This window comes from Pleurodeles waltl, chromosome 7, assembly GCF_031143425.1.
Source record: "Pleurodeles waltl isolate 20211129_DDA chromosome 7, aPleWal1.hap1.20221129, whole genome shotgun sequence".
In the NCBI taxonomy this organism is placed as follows: Eukaryota; Metazoa; Chordata; class Amphibia; order Caudata; family Salamandridae; genus Pleurodeles; species Pleurodeles waltl.
Window position 1 is genome coordinate 902,448,608 of NC_090446.1, and position 12,713 is coordinate 902,461,320.

General features: G+C 50.1%; 1 protein-coding gene across 6 annotated transcripts in view; it reads right to left on the minus strand.

Moving 5' to 3' along the window:
- RNF130 (ring finger protein 130) overlaps positions 1-12,713 on the minus strand; it is a 515,862-nt gene that overhangs the window by 253,243 nt on the left and 249,906 nt on the right. For all 6 annotated transcript variants that reach the window (XM_069199516.1, XM_069199514.1, XM_069199517.1 and 3 more), the window contains exon 4: positions 5,811-5,882. In XM_069199516.1, coding sequence (XP_069055617.1) covers positions 5,811-5,882 — 72 coding nt within the window. The remainder of the gene's footprint in view (positions 1-5,810; positions 5,883-12,713) is intronic.

A 12,713-nucleotide genomic window follows, 5' to 3' on the forward strand; every position in this document is an offset into this window, starting at 1 on the left:
GAGTCCCAAAGCAGTACCACTCCCGGTGGTGGGTGCCGAAATGGTCAAACCAAGAAATCCTGCAGCACTGACCGTGCAAAATGGCCGTCCCTTCTGACCTCAGAGTCCAAACAGTAATGCTTCGCAAAAGTGTGAAGGGACGACCAAGTTGCGGCCTTGCAGATGTCGACCACAGGAACACCTCTAGCCAAGGCCGAAGTGGCCGACTTAGCTCTGGTGGAATGAGCTCTAATGCCATCAGGAGGATCCTTCTTTGCCAAAGAGTAACAGATTTTAATGCAAAGAACAACCCACCTGGAGAGTGTTCTCTTGTGGACTGCCTTTCCTCTCCTCTTGCCCACGTATCCGATGAACAGCTGATCCTCCAGCCTGAAGTCCTTCGTTCTATCAATGTAGAAACTTAACGCCCTCTTTGGGTCCAATCGATGTAGTCTCTCTTCCTCCTTTGAAGGATGAGGCGGAGGATAGAACGTGGACAAAGTAATTGTCTGAGCCAAATGGAAGGGTGAAACAACCTTCGGGAGGAAAACAGCCTTGGTCCTCAATACCACCTTATCCCCATAAAAAGTTGTATAAGGGGGTTTTACCGATAAGGCTTGCAACTCACTCACTCTCCTTGCAGATGTTATAGCCACCAGGAAGACTGTTTTAATAACCAAATACCTTAAGGGGCAAGAATGCATAGGCTCAAAAGGGGACCCCATAAGGAAAGTGAGGACCAAGGACAAATCCCATTGAGGCATAACGAATGGTTTTGGAGGATATTTATTTAGAAGACCTTTCAAGAATCTGAGAACAATAGGGGATTTAAATAACGATGGTTGATCTGGAAGACAAATGAAGGCTGACAGGGCAGACAAATAACCTTTAATGGTAGCCACTGCACAACCTTTCTGCGCTAGAGACAGAGCAAAAGACAAAACATCTGACAGATGAGCATGTAAGGGATCAATCTGTCTCTCTCCACACCAGATAACAAATTTAGACCACCTATTAGCGTAGATAGATTTAGTGGAGAGTCGCCTGGCCGCTAATATAACATCCACTGCATCAGGCGGGAGAGAGAAGGAACTCAGGTTGCCCCGTTCAATCTCCAGGCATGTAGGTGTAGACTCTGGAGGTTGGGGTGTAAAACCTGCCCCTGCGACTGCGAGAGGAGGTCTGCCCTGAGAGGGAGACGGAGCGGAGGGCACAGCGAGAGTTGGAGAAGGTCGGAGTACCACACCCTCCTTGGCCAATCCGGAGCTATTAAGATGACTTGGGCCCGGTCTTGGCGAATCTTCCTCAACACTCGAGGAATCAAGGGTATGGGGGGAAACGCGTAAAGCAACCGGTCGCACCAGGTTATCAGAAACGCGTCCCCCAATGCTCCCTGCACCGGATACTGGAGGCTGCAGAATAACGGACAATGCGCGTTCTCCCGAGTGGCAAACAGATCTATCCGAGGAAACCCCCACATCTGGAAGATTAAACGGACTTGATCTGGATGGAGACGCCACTCGTGGTCGGCCGAGAATTGGCGACTGAGACTGTCCGCACGTACATTCAAGACCCCGGCCAAATGATTTGCTACCAAGCAAATCTGATGGTCCTTTGCCCAGGACCATAGTCGAAGAGCTTCTCTGCAGAGAAGGTACGACCCTACTCCTCCCTGTTTGTTTATGTACCACATCGTGGTAGTATTGTCCGTCAGGACCTGTACCGACTGACCACGAAGGGAAGGGAGGAAGGCCTTGAGAGCCAGACGTACAGCCCGTAACTCTAACAGATTGATATGAAACATCTGTTCCTCTGGAGACCAAAGTCCTTTGATCTCCAGATCCCCCAGATGAGCTCCCCACCCTAGAGTGGAAGCATCCGTTATGACCGTGGCCACTGGTGGCGACTGCACGAACGGCTTTCCTTGCGAAAGATTGTTGCTCGCAATCCACCACTTCAAGTCCACAGCAGCATCTCTGGAGATCTTGACCGCACCTTCTAGATCTCCCTTGTGTTGAGACCACTGCCTTCGGAGGCACCACTGAAGAGCCCTCATGTGCCAGCGAGCATGCGTGACCAACAGTTTGCAGGAGGCAAACAGACCGAGCAGACGAAGGACCTTGAGGACTGGAACTACCGCTCCATTTCGAAACATTGGAACCAATTCCTGAATATCTTGAACCCGCTGAGGCGGAGGAAAGGCTCGATTCAATGTTGTATCCAGTACTGCCCCTATGAACAGGAGGTGCTGAGAGGGCTCCAGGTGAGATTTGGGCACATTCACCGAAAAGCCCAGGTCGAACAACAACTGGGTTGTTGACTGCAGATGATACGACACAAGCTCCGGGGACTTGGCTTTGATCAACCAGTCGTCCAAGTAAGGGAATACTGCTATCCCCTTCCTTCTGAGCTCTGCCGCAACCACTGACATCACCTTCGTGAAGACTCGAGGTGCTGAAGTAAGACCAAACGGGAGGACCGCAAACTGATAGTGCTGCGACCCTACCACAAACCGGAGATACTTCCTGTGCGACTTGAGTATCGGGATATGAAAATAAGCATCCTGCAAGTCGACAGACACCATCCAATCTTCTTTGTTCAACGCCAAAAGCACCTGTGCTAGGGTCAGCATCTTGAACTTTTCCTGATTGAGGAACCAATTCAAGATCCTCAGATCCAGGATCGGTCTCAACCGACCATCTTTCTTGGGAATCAGGAAGTACCTTGAGTAACAACCTCGACCCCTTTCCTGCTCTGGAACCAACTCCACCGCACCCTTTGAAAGGAGGACTTGAACCTCCTGTTCTAGCAACAGGAGGTGTTCTTCTGAACAATAAGATGGGCGGGGCGGGAGGGGGGCGGAAACTCCCGAAAGGGAAGGGTGTAGCCTTTCTCCACAATACTGATAACCCAAGTGTCTGTTGTAATAGTCTCCCACTTGTGGAGAAAATGCCGTAATCTTCCCCCTACAGGAGAGGAGTGAGTGGGAAATGGTGGAAGCCTAAGGCTGCTTTCCCTGCTGCACCCCTCCAGAGGACGAGGAAGAGGCAGGGTGCTGTTGAGAGGCTCCTCTGGTGCGGGCCCTACCTCTCCCTCTAAATGATCTATAGGGGTGAGAAGAGGCGGGTTGCTGGAACCTCCCCCGAAAGGAAGAGGAGGAAGAGCCACGTCCAAATCCACGAAACCTCCTAAAAAACCTGGAGGAGGCAGAAGAAGCGGCTTGCAGCCCTAATGACTTGGCTGTGGCCCTGCTTTATTTAAACCTTTCCAAGGCCGAATCTGCTTTGGCTCCCAAAAGTTTGTCCCCATCAAACGGGAGGTCCAACAGGGTCGACTGCACGTTCGCAGAGAACCCTGAGTTGCGAAGCCAAGCCTGTCTCCTCGCAACCACAGCCGTGCCCATCGCCCTAGCCACTGAGTCAGTCGTATCCAACCCAGATTGGATAACCTGGGTTGCAGCAGCCTGGGCATCCGAGACGATATCCAAAAGCCCTTGGGGAAGCTCCGTATGTGAAGATGTTATTTCGTCCATAAGAGCATAGATGTACCTCCCCAAGATACATGACGCGTTGGTGGACTTCAACGCCATGCTGCAGGATGAGAATATTTTCTTGGACTGTGAGTCCAACTTCTTGGAGTCTCTATCCCCCGGCACCGTCGGAAAAGATCCAGGCACAGATCTAGAAGAACAGGAGGCCTGGACCACCAAGCTCTCCGGCGTAGGGTGTCTGGACAGAAAGCCAGGGTCAGATGGTGCAGCCCGATACCTCCTGGCCACAGCCCTATGAACAGCCGAGGAAGATACCGGCTTCTTCCACACCTCCAACACCGGATCAAGCAAAGCCTCATTGAATGGTAAAAGAGGCTCCGCTGCAGTAGAGGCCGGATGCAGGATCTCAGTCAACAAATTCTGCTTCGCCTCCGCTACCGGCAAAGGCAATTCAAGAAAGTTAGCTGCCTTTCTTACCACAGCGTGAAAAGTGGCTGCCTCCTCAGTATACTCCCCTGGAGATGACAAGTCCCACTCAGGGGAAGTATCCAGCCCACTAGCTGTATCCAGTCCATGAAGACCCTCGCCAGAATCCTCTATCTCTCCTTCCTCCAAGACCCGTTGATATTCCTGCTCCTCTAAGAGACGGAGAGCACGCCTCCTAGAATGTAGCCTCTCTTCAATACGCGGCGTCGACATGGCATCCGCCGAATTCGAGGAACGACGCCGATTGCCGGATCCATCCGACGCCATGTCCGGCGCCACAGGCAGCTTCGACGCCGAGGTATGAGCCGGATGCAGAGAGGCGCGTCTCGGAGCCTCCGATGGTCCTGTCGGAGTCACTGGTCGAAACCCCGAAGTCGACGGGATGGAAACCTCCGGGGCCGAAACCTCTGGGGCCACCGGAGCGGACACCGGAGTCGACACCGGCGCCGAGCCCACATTCCCTAAGGGGAGAAAGGGCATGAAGGGTGCTGGCCGTAGCGGCGCCGGAGCACCCAAGGTGAAAGCCAACGGCCCCGAAGGACCAGTTGGAGCACCTCCTGGAGCCATCTTCTGAAAGATGGTATACATTGCATTCAAAAACGCGGTATTATCGGCTCCAGGGGCAGGAAAAGCCAGATACTGGGGTGCCTGGATCGAAGGCGACCCCGACGCCAGCCTCGACGTCTGTGACGCCGGAGAGAACACCTGAGGCTGCGTCACTTCAATCACTGAAGATGTCTGCCCAGGCGAAGTCGGTGAAGCCGGAGAAGGCAACGGCGTCGATGGATGTGGAGTGACTGTGGGACTGACCTCCCAAGTCTTACGACGCCGAGCCGAAGGCGACCTCGATCGAGACCTCTGGCTGGAATGGCGCCGTGAATCCCTACGGCGCCGGGAATCTCGATGACGCCGATGAGTCTTCGGCGAGGAGGACTTCCTATGATGTTTCTTCTCCTTCCTCTTCGACTTCGCCATGAAGAGTTTAGCCTCTCGCTCTTTTAGGGCCTTAGGATTCATGTGTTGGCATGAATCACATGTAGCGACGTCGTGGTCGGAGCTTAAGCACCATAAACAGTCCGATTGTGGGTCCGTAATGGACATCTTGCCCCCACACTCCCGACAGGGCTTGAAACCAGACTTCCTCTGAGACATAGTAACTCTCAGATAAAAATCACGCAGCAGAAAAACACACTGTAACTTCGAAAGCAACAGTAGCTCCCTCGAAGATAACCTTTTCGAATGCACGGAAAAAAGGGAACTGACGTCGGCACGTCGGCGAGGACCTCTTATTGCCTGTATGACGTCAGATGGCGTCGCGTGGGCTAGAGTGACGTCCTCGTCGACGTGCAGAGACTAGGAAGAAGATTTCCATCGAATGCTGGCGCCATGGGAGTATTCATTAGGTGAGGAATCCACAGGTAGTTGTACCCATCAGAAACACATTGTTTACTACATAGATCCTGCCACAAGGAGGCTCACATTCAGTCTTCTCACTTAAGTACTGTTAAACTCTGAGGAAGTAAATGTTAAAATGCAAGTATATGGATGTCTTAATAAAAACAATGATTTTGGAAGAATATATTGTCCTTCAACCCATATGTTTGACTCCAACAAGCATCAAATTACAGTGCAAGAGCACATTCTCTATTGGTATACACAAGTAGCCTCTATACGAATATCCCCAAAAAGGAATTTATGTGCACATATTCAAATTAGGAGCATCCTATATTATGGATTGATAGGCGGTGAACAAGCCCAGTTTGATGTTATTGCTGAGAATACATATATATATATATAAACATACAGCATACAATGCAGCAGGTGAGATTGGCTGGAACAATTCGCCCATGCTTACCTTGTCTCCCTTCCTGACTGTTCTTGTGGTCAACTTCCCAATGGCTTTTTTTGCTGCATCTCCCAAGCGGCGCTGCAAAGAAACCACAGGAAAAAGGAGATATTTAACATGAGATATCCAACAGATGATTAAGTCGACTTCCTTGACTGGGCATGAACATACATTGTTGGTTCAATTCTCTTTCTCAAAAGCATCAGAACTGACCAATACATTTATACCCCAAGAGCCTTCTTTAGATTTTGTAGGTCTGAAGGCAGAACTCTGAGCCTGTTCTGCAAAGATGGCTGGCCATACATGCCAGCCCACTGAAAGATCCTCTCAGAGACTACCAGACTTGTCATGTGACCATGCCTTGAGTTAAATAATACCCACAAACATGGGCGGGCTTGCCCGAGCACACTGGCAGAAGCACTTTGAATGGACTCTTGGGCAATTCCTGACATCCATTGCCATCCGCTGCATCCAGAGTTGCTCCGGACTCATGAGACCTGTGCAGGGCTGTGGAGCACGCCTTGGAAGGAGCCTTAGCCACTGTTTCGCCCCGCAGATGTTGCTGTGGGGTGGCAGCGGCCGAGGTGGTCTTGGTTGGTGGCAGAGTGGGGGCTTGGGGCTGCAGCGATGCACCCCCTTACCAGAGGCTGCCACAGGGAGTAGGAGGTGATTGAGGTGGGGATTTCCTCGCCTCAGGTGGCTCCGGAGACATGGAGACAGGGCCCCAGTGGCTTGCAGAATTCCCCTCTCCCTGGAGCAGAAGACTGCAGCGTTGCGGTCATGGCCTACCCATCTGGTGCCGCGGTCTTGGGCGTGGTGCAGCCTCCCTCCACTCGAGAACTGAGATTAAAGGTAGCAGCGGGGGTTGGAGGAAATGGTCAACCTACAGACATAGTGGCCTCTTGGCCGGGTGGGAGTCCAGTCACAGACCTGAGCATCATGCCTTTACATCTTAACCTGCTCCAAACACCTTTCCGCAACACTGGAAAGAGACTTATTACCTGTCTCACACTGTGGGGTGCGACTGGGGGCCTGATGGGCTACAAGAGGCACCCAGCCCCTCCACACACACACACACCCCTTGGTCTTGACTGTAACCCTCACTGGAGGAAAGAAAGCATCTGTTCTGATGTGCCCGGGCGGATTGCACGGGGGCCCCATCCCCCACATACACCCTGGGGTCCACCAGGGTACATGTGGCCCTGGTGTGCCTAACTGACACCAATAGAGGGCCTTCAAACCTTGGTTTGTACGACTGCACAGACTTTCCCTACTGACTCGGCCTCACTTGGCTTTTCTCTGCTGCTCATGCTGCCCCCCCTCTCTGGGGCAAAAGGGACAAGTGGGGCTCGCACTCCATCCTTTCCTTGAGGTCCTGCCTCCAGGGTGGGCCCTGCTGCTACCTGCACCACATCATAGGGAAAGACAAAAGACCAATAGCACCCTCCAAAACCAAAATGGACCAATTCACCACCCCATCTCCCTGGGTGGCCACAGGACATTGAAGGGCCTTCCCGCCAATCCAGCAACCAACGGAAGTAATGGACATCGCCACCACACTACAGGCCATCCAAGGTTCCCGAGAAGTAGTTGCAACAAAGATCGTGGAATTCAAAGTGGATATCTCCCTCCCCTGCCAAGATTTCTGGAACATCGCCCAACAGTCAACCAGATAAAAGACAGAATTTCCACAGTAGAAGATGATTACGGTGCATTAGCTAGTGTCCTCCCTATCACTTTAAAAAAGTGCAAAGAGGATGCATAAAATAGATCGCAATGTAACAACCCTGCGCTCAATCAGCTTTCCAGAAGGCTTTGAGTCCTCGAATCCTGCACATTTCTTGTGCAACTGGCTGCAGCCCTGGCTGCCAAAGGACGTCCTATTGCCATGGTTTGTGATTGAAACGGTGCAGAGATCACTGGCCCGGCTTCCCCCTCCAGTCACAGTCTCTAACTGCCAGGATCCTCAACTGTAATGACAGGGATACCATTCTTCAAGAGGAAATCTCCAGCACCAATCCTCCCAAACAATGATATTCCCATACTACACTCTGGAAACGTAAAGGCGGCGGAGGCCTTTTGAAAAGGTGAAGCAGGATGTTCAATGCTCTCAACCTTCACGGTAGAAATCTTTTGATGAGGTGAATCAAAGGCTCAAGGCCCTCAACCTTCAGTATATGCTCCCCCTTCCAGAGAAACAAAGTGATCTACGATGGGTGCTCCCACTTTTTCGACACCCTGGAGGCGCTGTGGGAATGGGCGATGATGAGGCTTGTGACAGACCAGGCTGCCTACCTGTGACTGAGAGCCTCTGTACAGCCCCTGGCTTCTGGGCCCCGGTGGCAGCAGTGTCCCAGGTTGCTCAGGACCCGGGGACATTTCACGGTCTTGTTGGACCCTGCAGCTCATGGTCCCACTGCATGAAGCTCCCGAACAGACTGAAAGAGACCCCGACCGCGAGGGAGCTACCAGGGAAGGGCATGCTGAGGCACTGGTAACCCATAACTCTTTAACCACCACTGCACCAATAATCAGGCAAAGCTAGCAATACTCACCGTTACTCAGTTCACTGAAGGAAGGCTAACTTTTGGGCTGAACTTTCTACTTTGAATTATACGTTGGATTTAGGTTTTATGGCAACAGATGCTTCAGGGGGGGGGAAGCATGAGGAGAGGGGATTCAGGAGGAGGTAAGATTACTAGTTTGAATTTTTGTTTTGAGTTGTCTTGCCAACACGTTCATGACACCCTGCACACCCATGAATTGCACCCATGACACCCTGCAACATTAAGGTGCCTGAGGGGCCTGTCTGGTTCCCTTTTGTCACTGTTGGCGACCCCATCCGGTGGCGGTACCCCGGTATGAGATGTCACCGCCCCATAAATGTGAATGGTCTTTTCAACGGCAAACGGCCTAAAACATTGCATTGTAAACAACGGGGACGTTTCCCAAGCAAGTGTAACCACGCTTGCCGGAACAATGACTGCCTTTTTCTGTGCCTTCATCACGCATGTGCTGAGCTACGCATATGCGTGCTTAAGGCACTGAAAAAGGCAGAGTGGATCGGGAGAGGATGCAGTGTAGTAAGTGGGGCTGGGACATGGTTGTGGGGTAGGTTTTAGGGGTGGGGGTGGATTAAGGGCTTGGGGTGGGTGGGAGTATTGGACTTCTTTCTTTGGGGAGGTGGGAGTGCGGGGTGGGGATAGTTTTTTTTTAGGGCTTAGGGTGGGTGGGGGAGTCAGGGTAGCTTAGTTATTAGGGCTAGGGGTAGGGTTTTAGGGCTCTGGCCTGGGGGGGTTGGGGTAGTTGTAAAGGTTGGGGTAGGGTTTTAGGGTTCAGGGCTGGGGGGGAAGGGGCAGTCTGCAGGGCTGTGTGGAAAGTTTTAGGGTTCAGGATAGTGTTAAGAAGGGAGCAAGGTTTTAGGTGCTAGAAGGGGAGTCGGGGTAGTTTCAGGGGCAGAGTGGGATCCGTTTTAGGGCTCAGAGCTGGGGGGTTTAGGGCCTGGGGGAAAGGGGCAGTTTTAAGGGCTGGGGATGGGTGTTTGGGCCAAGGAGGGGGGAGAATTTACCTCACATCTTCATTTGCCATACATCCTTTTACAACAGAAGTTGTTGTAAAGGCATGCATGGTAAAGGCATGTGTGGTAAAGACGCATGCTTTAGGAATTCGTGCTTCCATCATACAATCATTTTCAACTGTATCAAGTGAGCGGCGGTCCTACGATATGCTCACTGGTTCCACCCATCCATCGGCATTCTATAAGAGATGCATCTTTTGCGTTAGAATTGCCAGTTCCTGAAATGGTTTAGCTGGGATAGGATTTACCACATGGGTTTTGCCCTTTCCACTCACAGTTACTCACACTGTCATAGATCTCCTGGGAAGATAGGTAGGGGAGGAGGGCTTACTTGAGGGATCTCCATACAATCTACTAAGTAAATACATCCTGCCTCAATCTTCCCACCTAGATATATGCAGCTCTTATGGAGAGACTTCTAGTCTTCTCCACCAGCACCACTGTCATAGGTGGTGATTTGAACCTCACACTAACCCAAAGTTGACAGTATGAGCACCCCCACACTCCACCATATGGCGAGGGCAAAACAACATAAGTATACCCAATTGTCAGTGACACACAGGCGCTCAAGAGTATTGACCTCCTTCTGCTGCATGCTACTGAGGCCTTACACATCACTTGAGTGGAGATTCTCCCTTGCGGTATCTCCAACCATTCACCCATTAAAATTCACCTTGGGGAAAAGGTACAGACAACACACCCCACGTGGCCCAACAGTGCCTGGTTTCTCTAGCACAAAAGCTGCTCCGATCTCCTTACTACCAAATTACAGTATGGTTTCGAGACCAACTCTGGGACAGTTCCCTCCATGAGAGCGCTCTGGGCACCGGCAAAGCCACCATATGTGCAGTTTTCAAGGGCTATGTCCGCCGCAACAAAAAAGAGCGATGGCACGCAATGTTGTAACTGGAGGTCCATACTGCTGCTCTTGACCGCCAATACGCACTGTATCACGCCAACACCGTGCAACGCCAACTGACGCTTGTGAGATCCACTCTTCACCAAATGGCCACTCTTTGCCAAACAACCTACTTTATTTGCAGCCAGAGGCTTGAGTGCTAATCAACAGTGTTTTCTCAACCTCCACCCCTATTGGTAGCGGGACCCAGCAGGGGTGAACTCTGTGCCCCCTTTTGCTTGCCCTTGCCATAGAATCTCTTGCTTGCCTAGTGCGGTGCAATTCCCAACTACAACGATGGAGGTGTGAGAACTCCATAAAGGACAGAATCGCTCTGTATGCGGACGACATGCTTCTCTATTTGGCTAAGCCACACCTAATGGGACCGTGCTGTCTCCGGATCCTTGATCTCTACGAAGGGGCCTTGGGACGTGAGGTAAATGTGAATAAGTCTTTATTTGAGCCGATTTACGGCGACAGCAGAACGACGCATTGGCAATCCTCCAGACTGGTGAGGCAGCTGAGTTTCAAATACTTGGGAATCCACATCTCATTGCTCCCAGAGCTGACAGAGCCACAACATGACACCCTGCCCCAAACTACTTTAGCTGCCTTGCCACGGGTGGACTTTTTTAGTTTGTTTTTCACATGACATGGCTAAGTCCCATGATTGTCGACTACTGAAGAAGTACGATGTCCTCCCTATCCTGAATGCTGCAGTAACACTGACACTCAAAAAAGCACTAAGGGGAATTTCTAAATTACCTTGGGCGCAGAACGGGAAAATGTTACCTCATCGAGATGGTCACCTTGGCTGCCAAGAGAGACTCTGCCCATAAACGAAGACCGGCAGCCGTACCTGCATTAGCCAAATGGTGGTTCGAGATGGACTGGTGTGCAACCTTGGAGGGGCCTTTCTATGAGGCGCGAGGCTGCCCCCACAAACCCAAACGAACACAGGCTGAGGTATATCAGTGTCAATGATTAAACATACTTTTGCACGGGAACATGTTGGTGCATAGGCCTATTTTGGTGACATATTGTTAATGTTTTGTAAATCAATAAAATAGGTTATAAAAAAAGATAACCGTGAATAAAAACAAGGAACAACCTTCCAAGTCCTAACATCTTTTAAACAAAGATTATATTGTGGTACAGCAGAATGCTTTACTTCCAATTAAGGTAAATATAAAGACACAATAGTCACCAACAGGGCTTTAAATGGGATGAAACAGTTGGGGGGGGGAGGTCTCTAAAAGGGACATGGCCTATGTAGATATAGGCGTGGCTTAACCATGTAAATTAAATTTGTCACTCCCATAGTGTGCCACCCGACCTGTATTTTGGTGTCTCTCCGGGCTTTCTGTTATTGCATTCAGATATAATAACACAGCAACTGACGTACATCTAAACCAGCCAGGTCTCCTGGCTTTCTGGTTGTCTGTGTACAACCTGGAGAAAAGCCAAGGATTGGATGACCATGTATGTATTCTAAACACCTTTCAGACCTACTGACAGACACTGCAGTAAAGTCGCAATGCCTTCAATCTCAACTCTAGACCTCTTCATAGTGGCCATTACAAACAATTGGAGGCAACTCATTTCAAAGCATGCACTATACAAGCGTAATATACTGAACAAACAAATAAATATGTAAAAACACAATATCCTGGCAATAGCTAGTGCAAGATTAGGTAAAACATGTGAAATATAAATGGGAACTAAATCGCTAACATTGATTACATCAACATTTATTACATGAATTGTTCAGAAATAGTGTTTTTCCCAGTAAAATAAAGGATATGAATATTGGGCCCGATAGGAACCTGTTTCAATGTAAGTTCTAAAATACTTCCGGGTCTGAGACCTGGAGGGACCCGTCCCACTTAAAGCCCCAGTCACCAAAGATATTTCAAAGAAATTAGAAAACAGTAACTTCGCCAATTGTCAGTTTAATGGATTTAATCACATTGCTATTTTCACCAAGGTACCTAAAAACAAAGGTTATATATAATGCTGGCTAAACGCAGGCATATGGAGTGTATACATATATTTATTGCTGACATGTAATTTCGGGTTTAGCATAATTGTATTGTATTGCAACAGTTAGTACATCGGGGTATTAAGTTTCTAGTTCTCCTTAAACAATACCTTTTCTGTCTATTTGTTTGGAAATAGGTTACCATTTCAGGCAGTACCAGGCAGTATGAGAAAGCCCGTTTTTCTCATCTCTCTATGGGAGACTGTTGAAGCAATATCTATTTGAAATTTGCTCCTTCCACAATAGGTAAATATGCTTCATTCCGTGAGAGTTACAACTGGCCCTTGTGCCGTAGGACCAGACCACAGCGTTTCCCTCGGGGCATCTACTTTCGCCCTGGTTTCCTAGCTCCAGTCTGGTTTCTTTAGGCCTCTCCAATGCCACACAACATTCAGA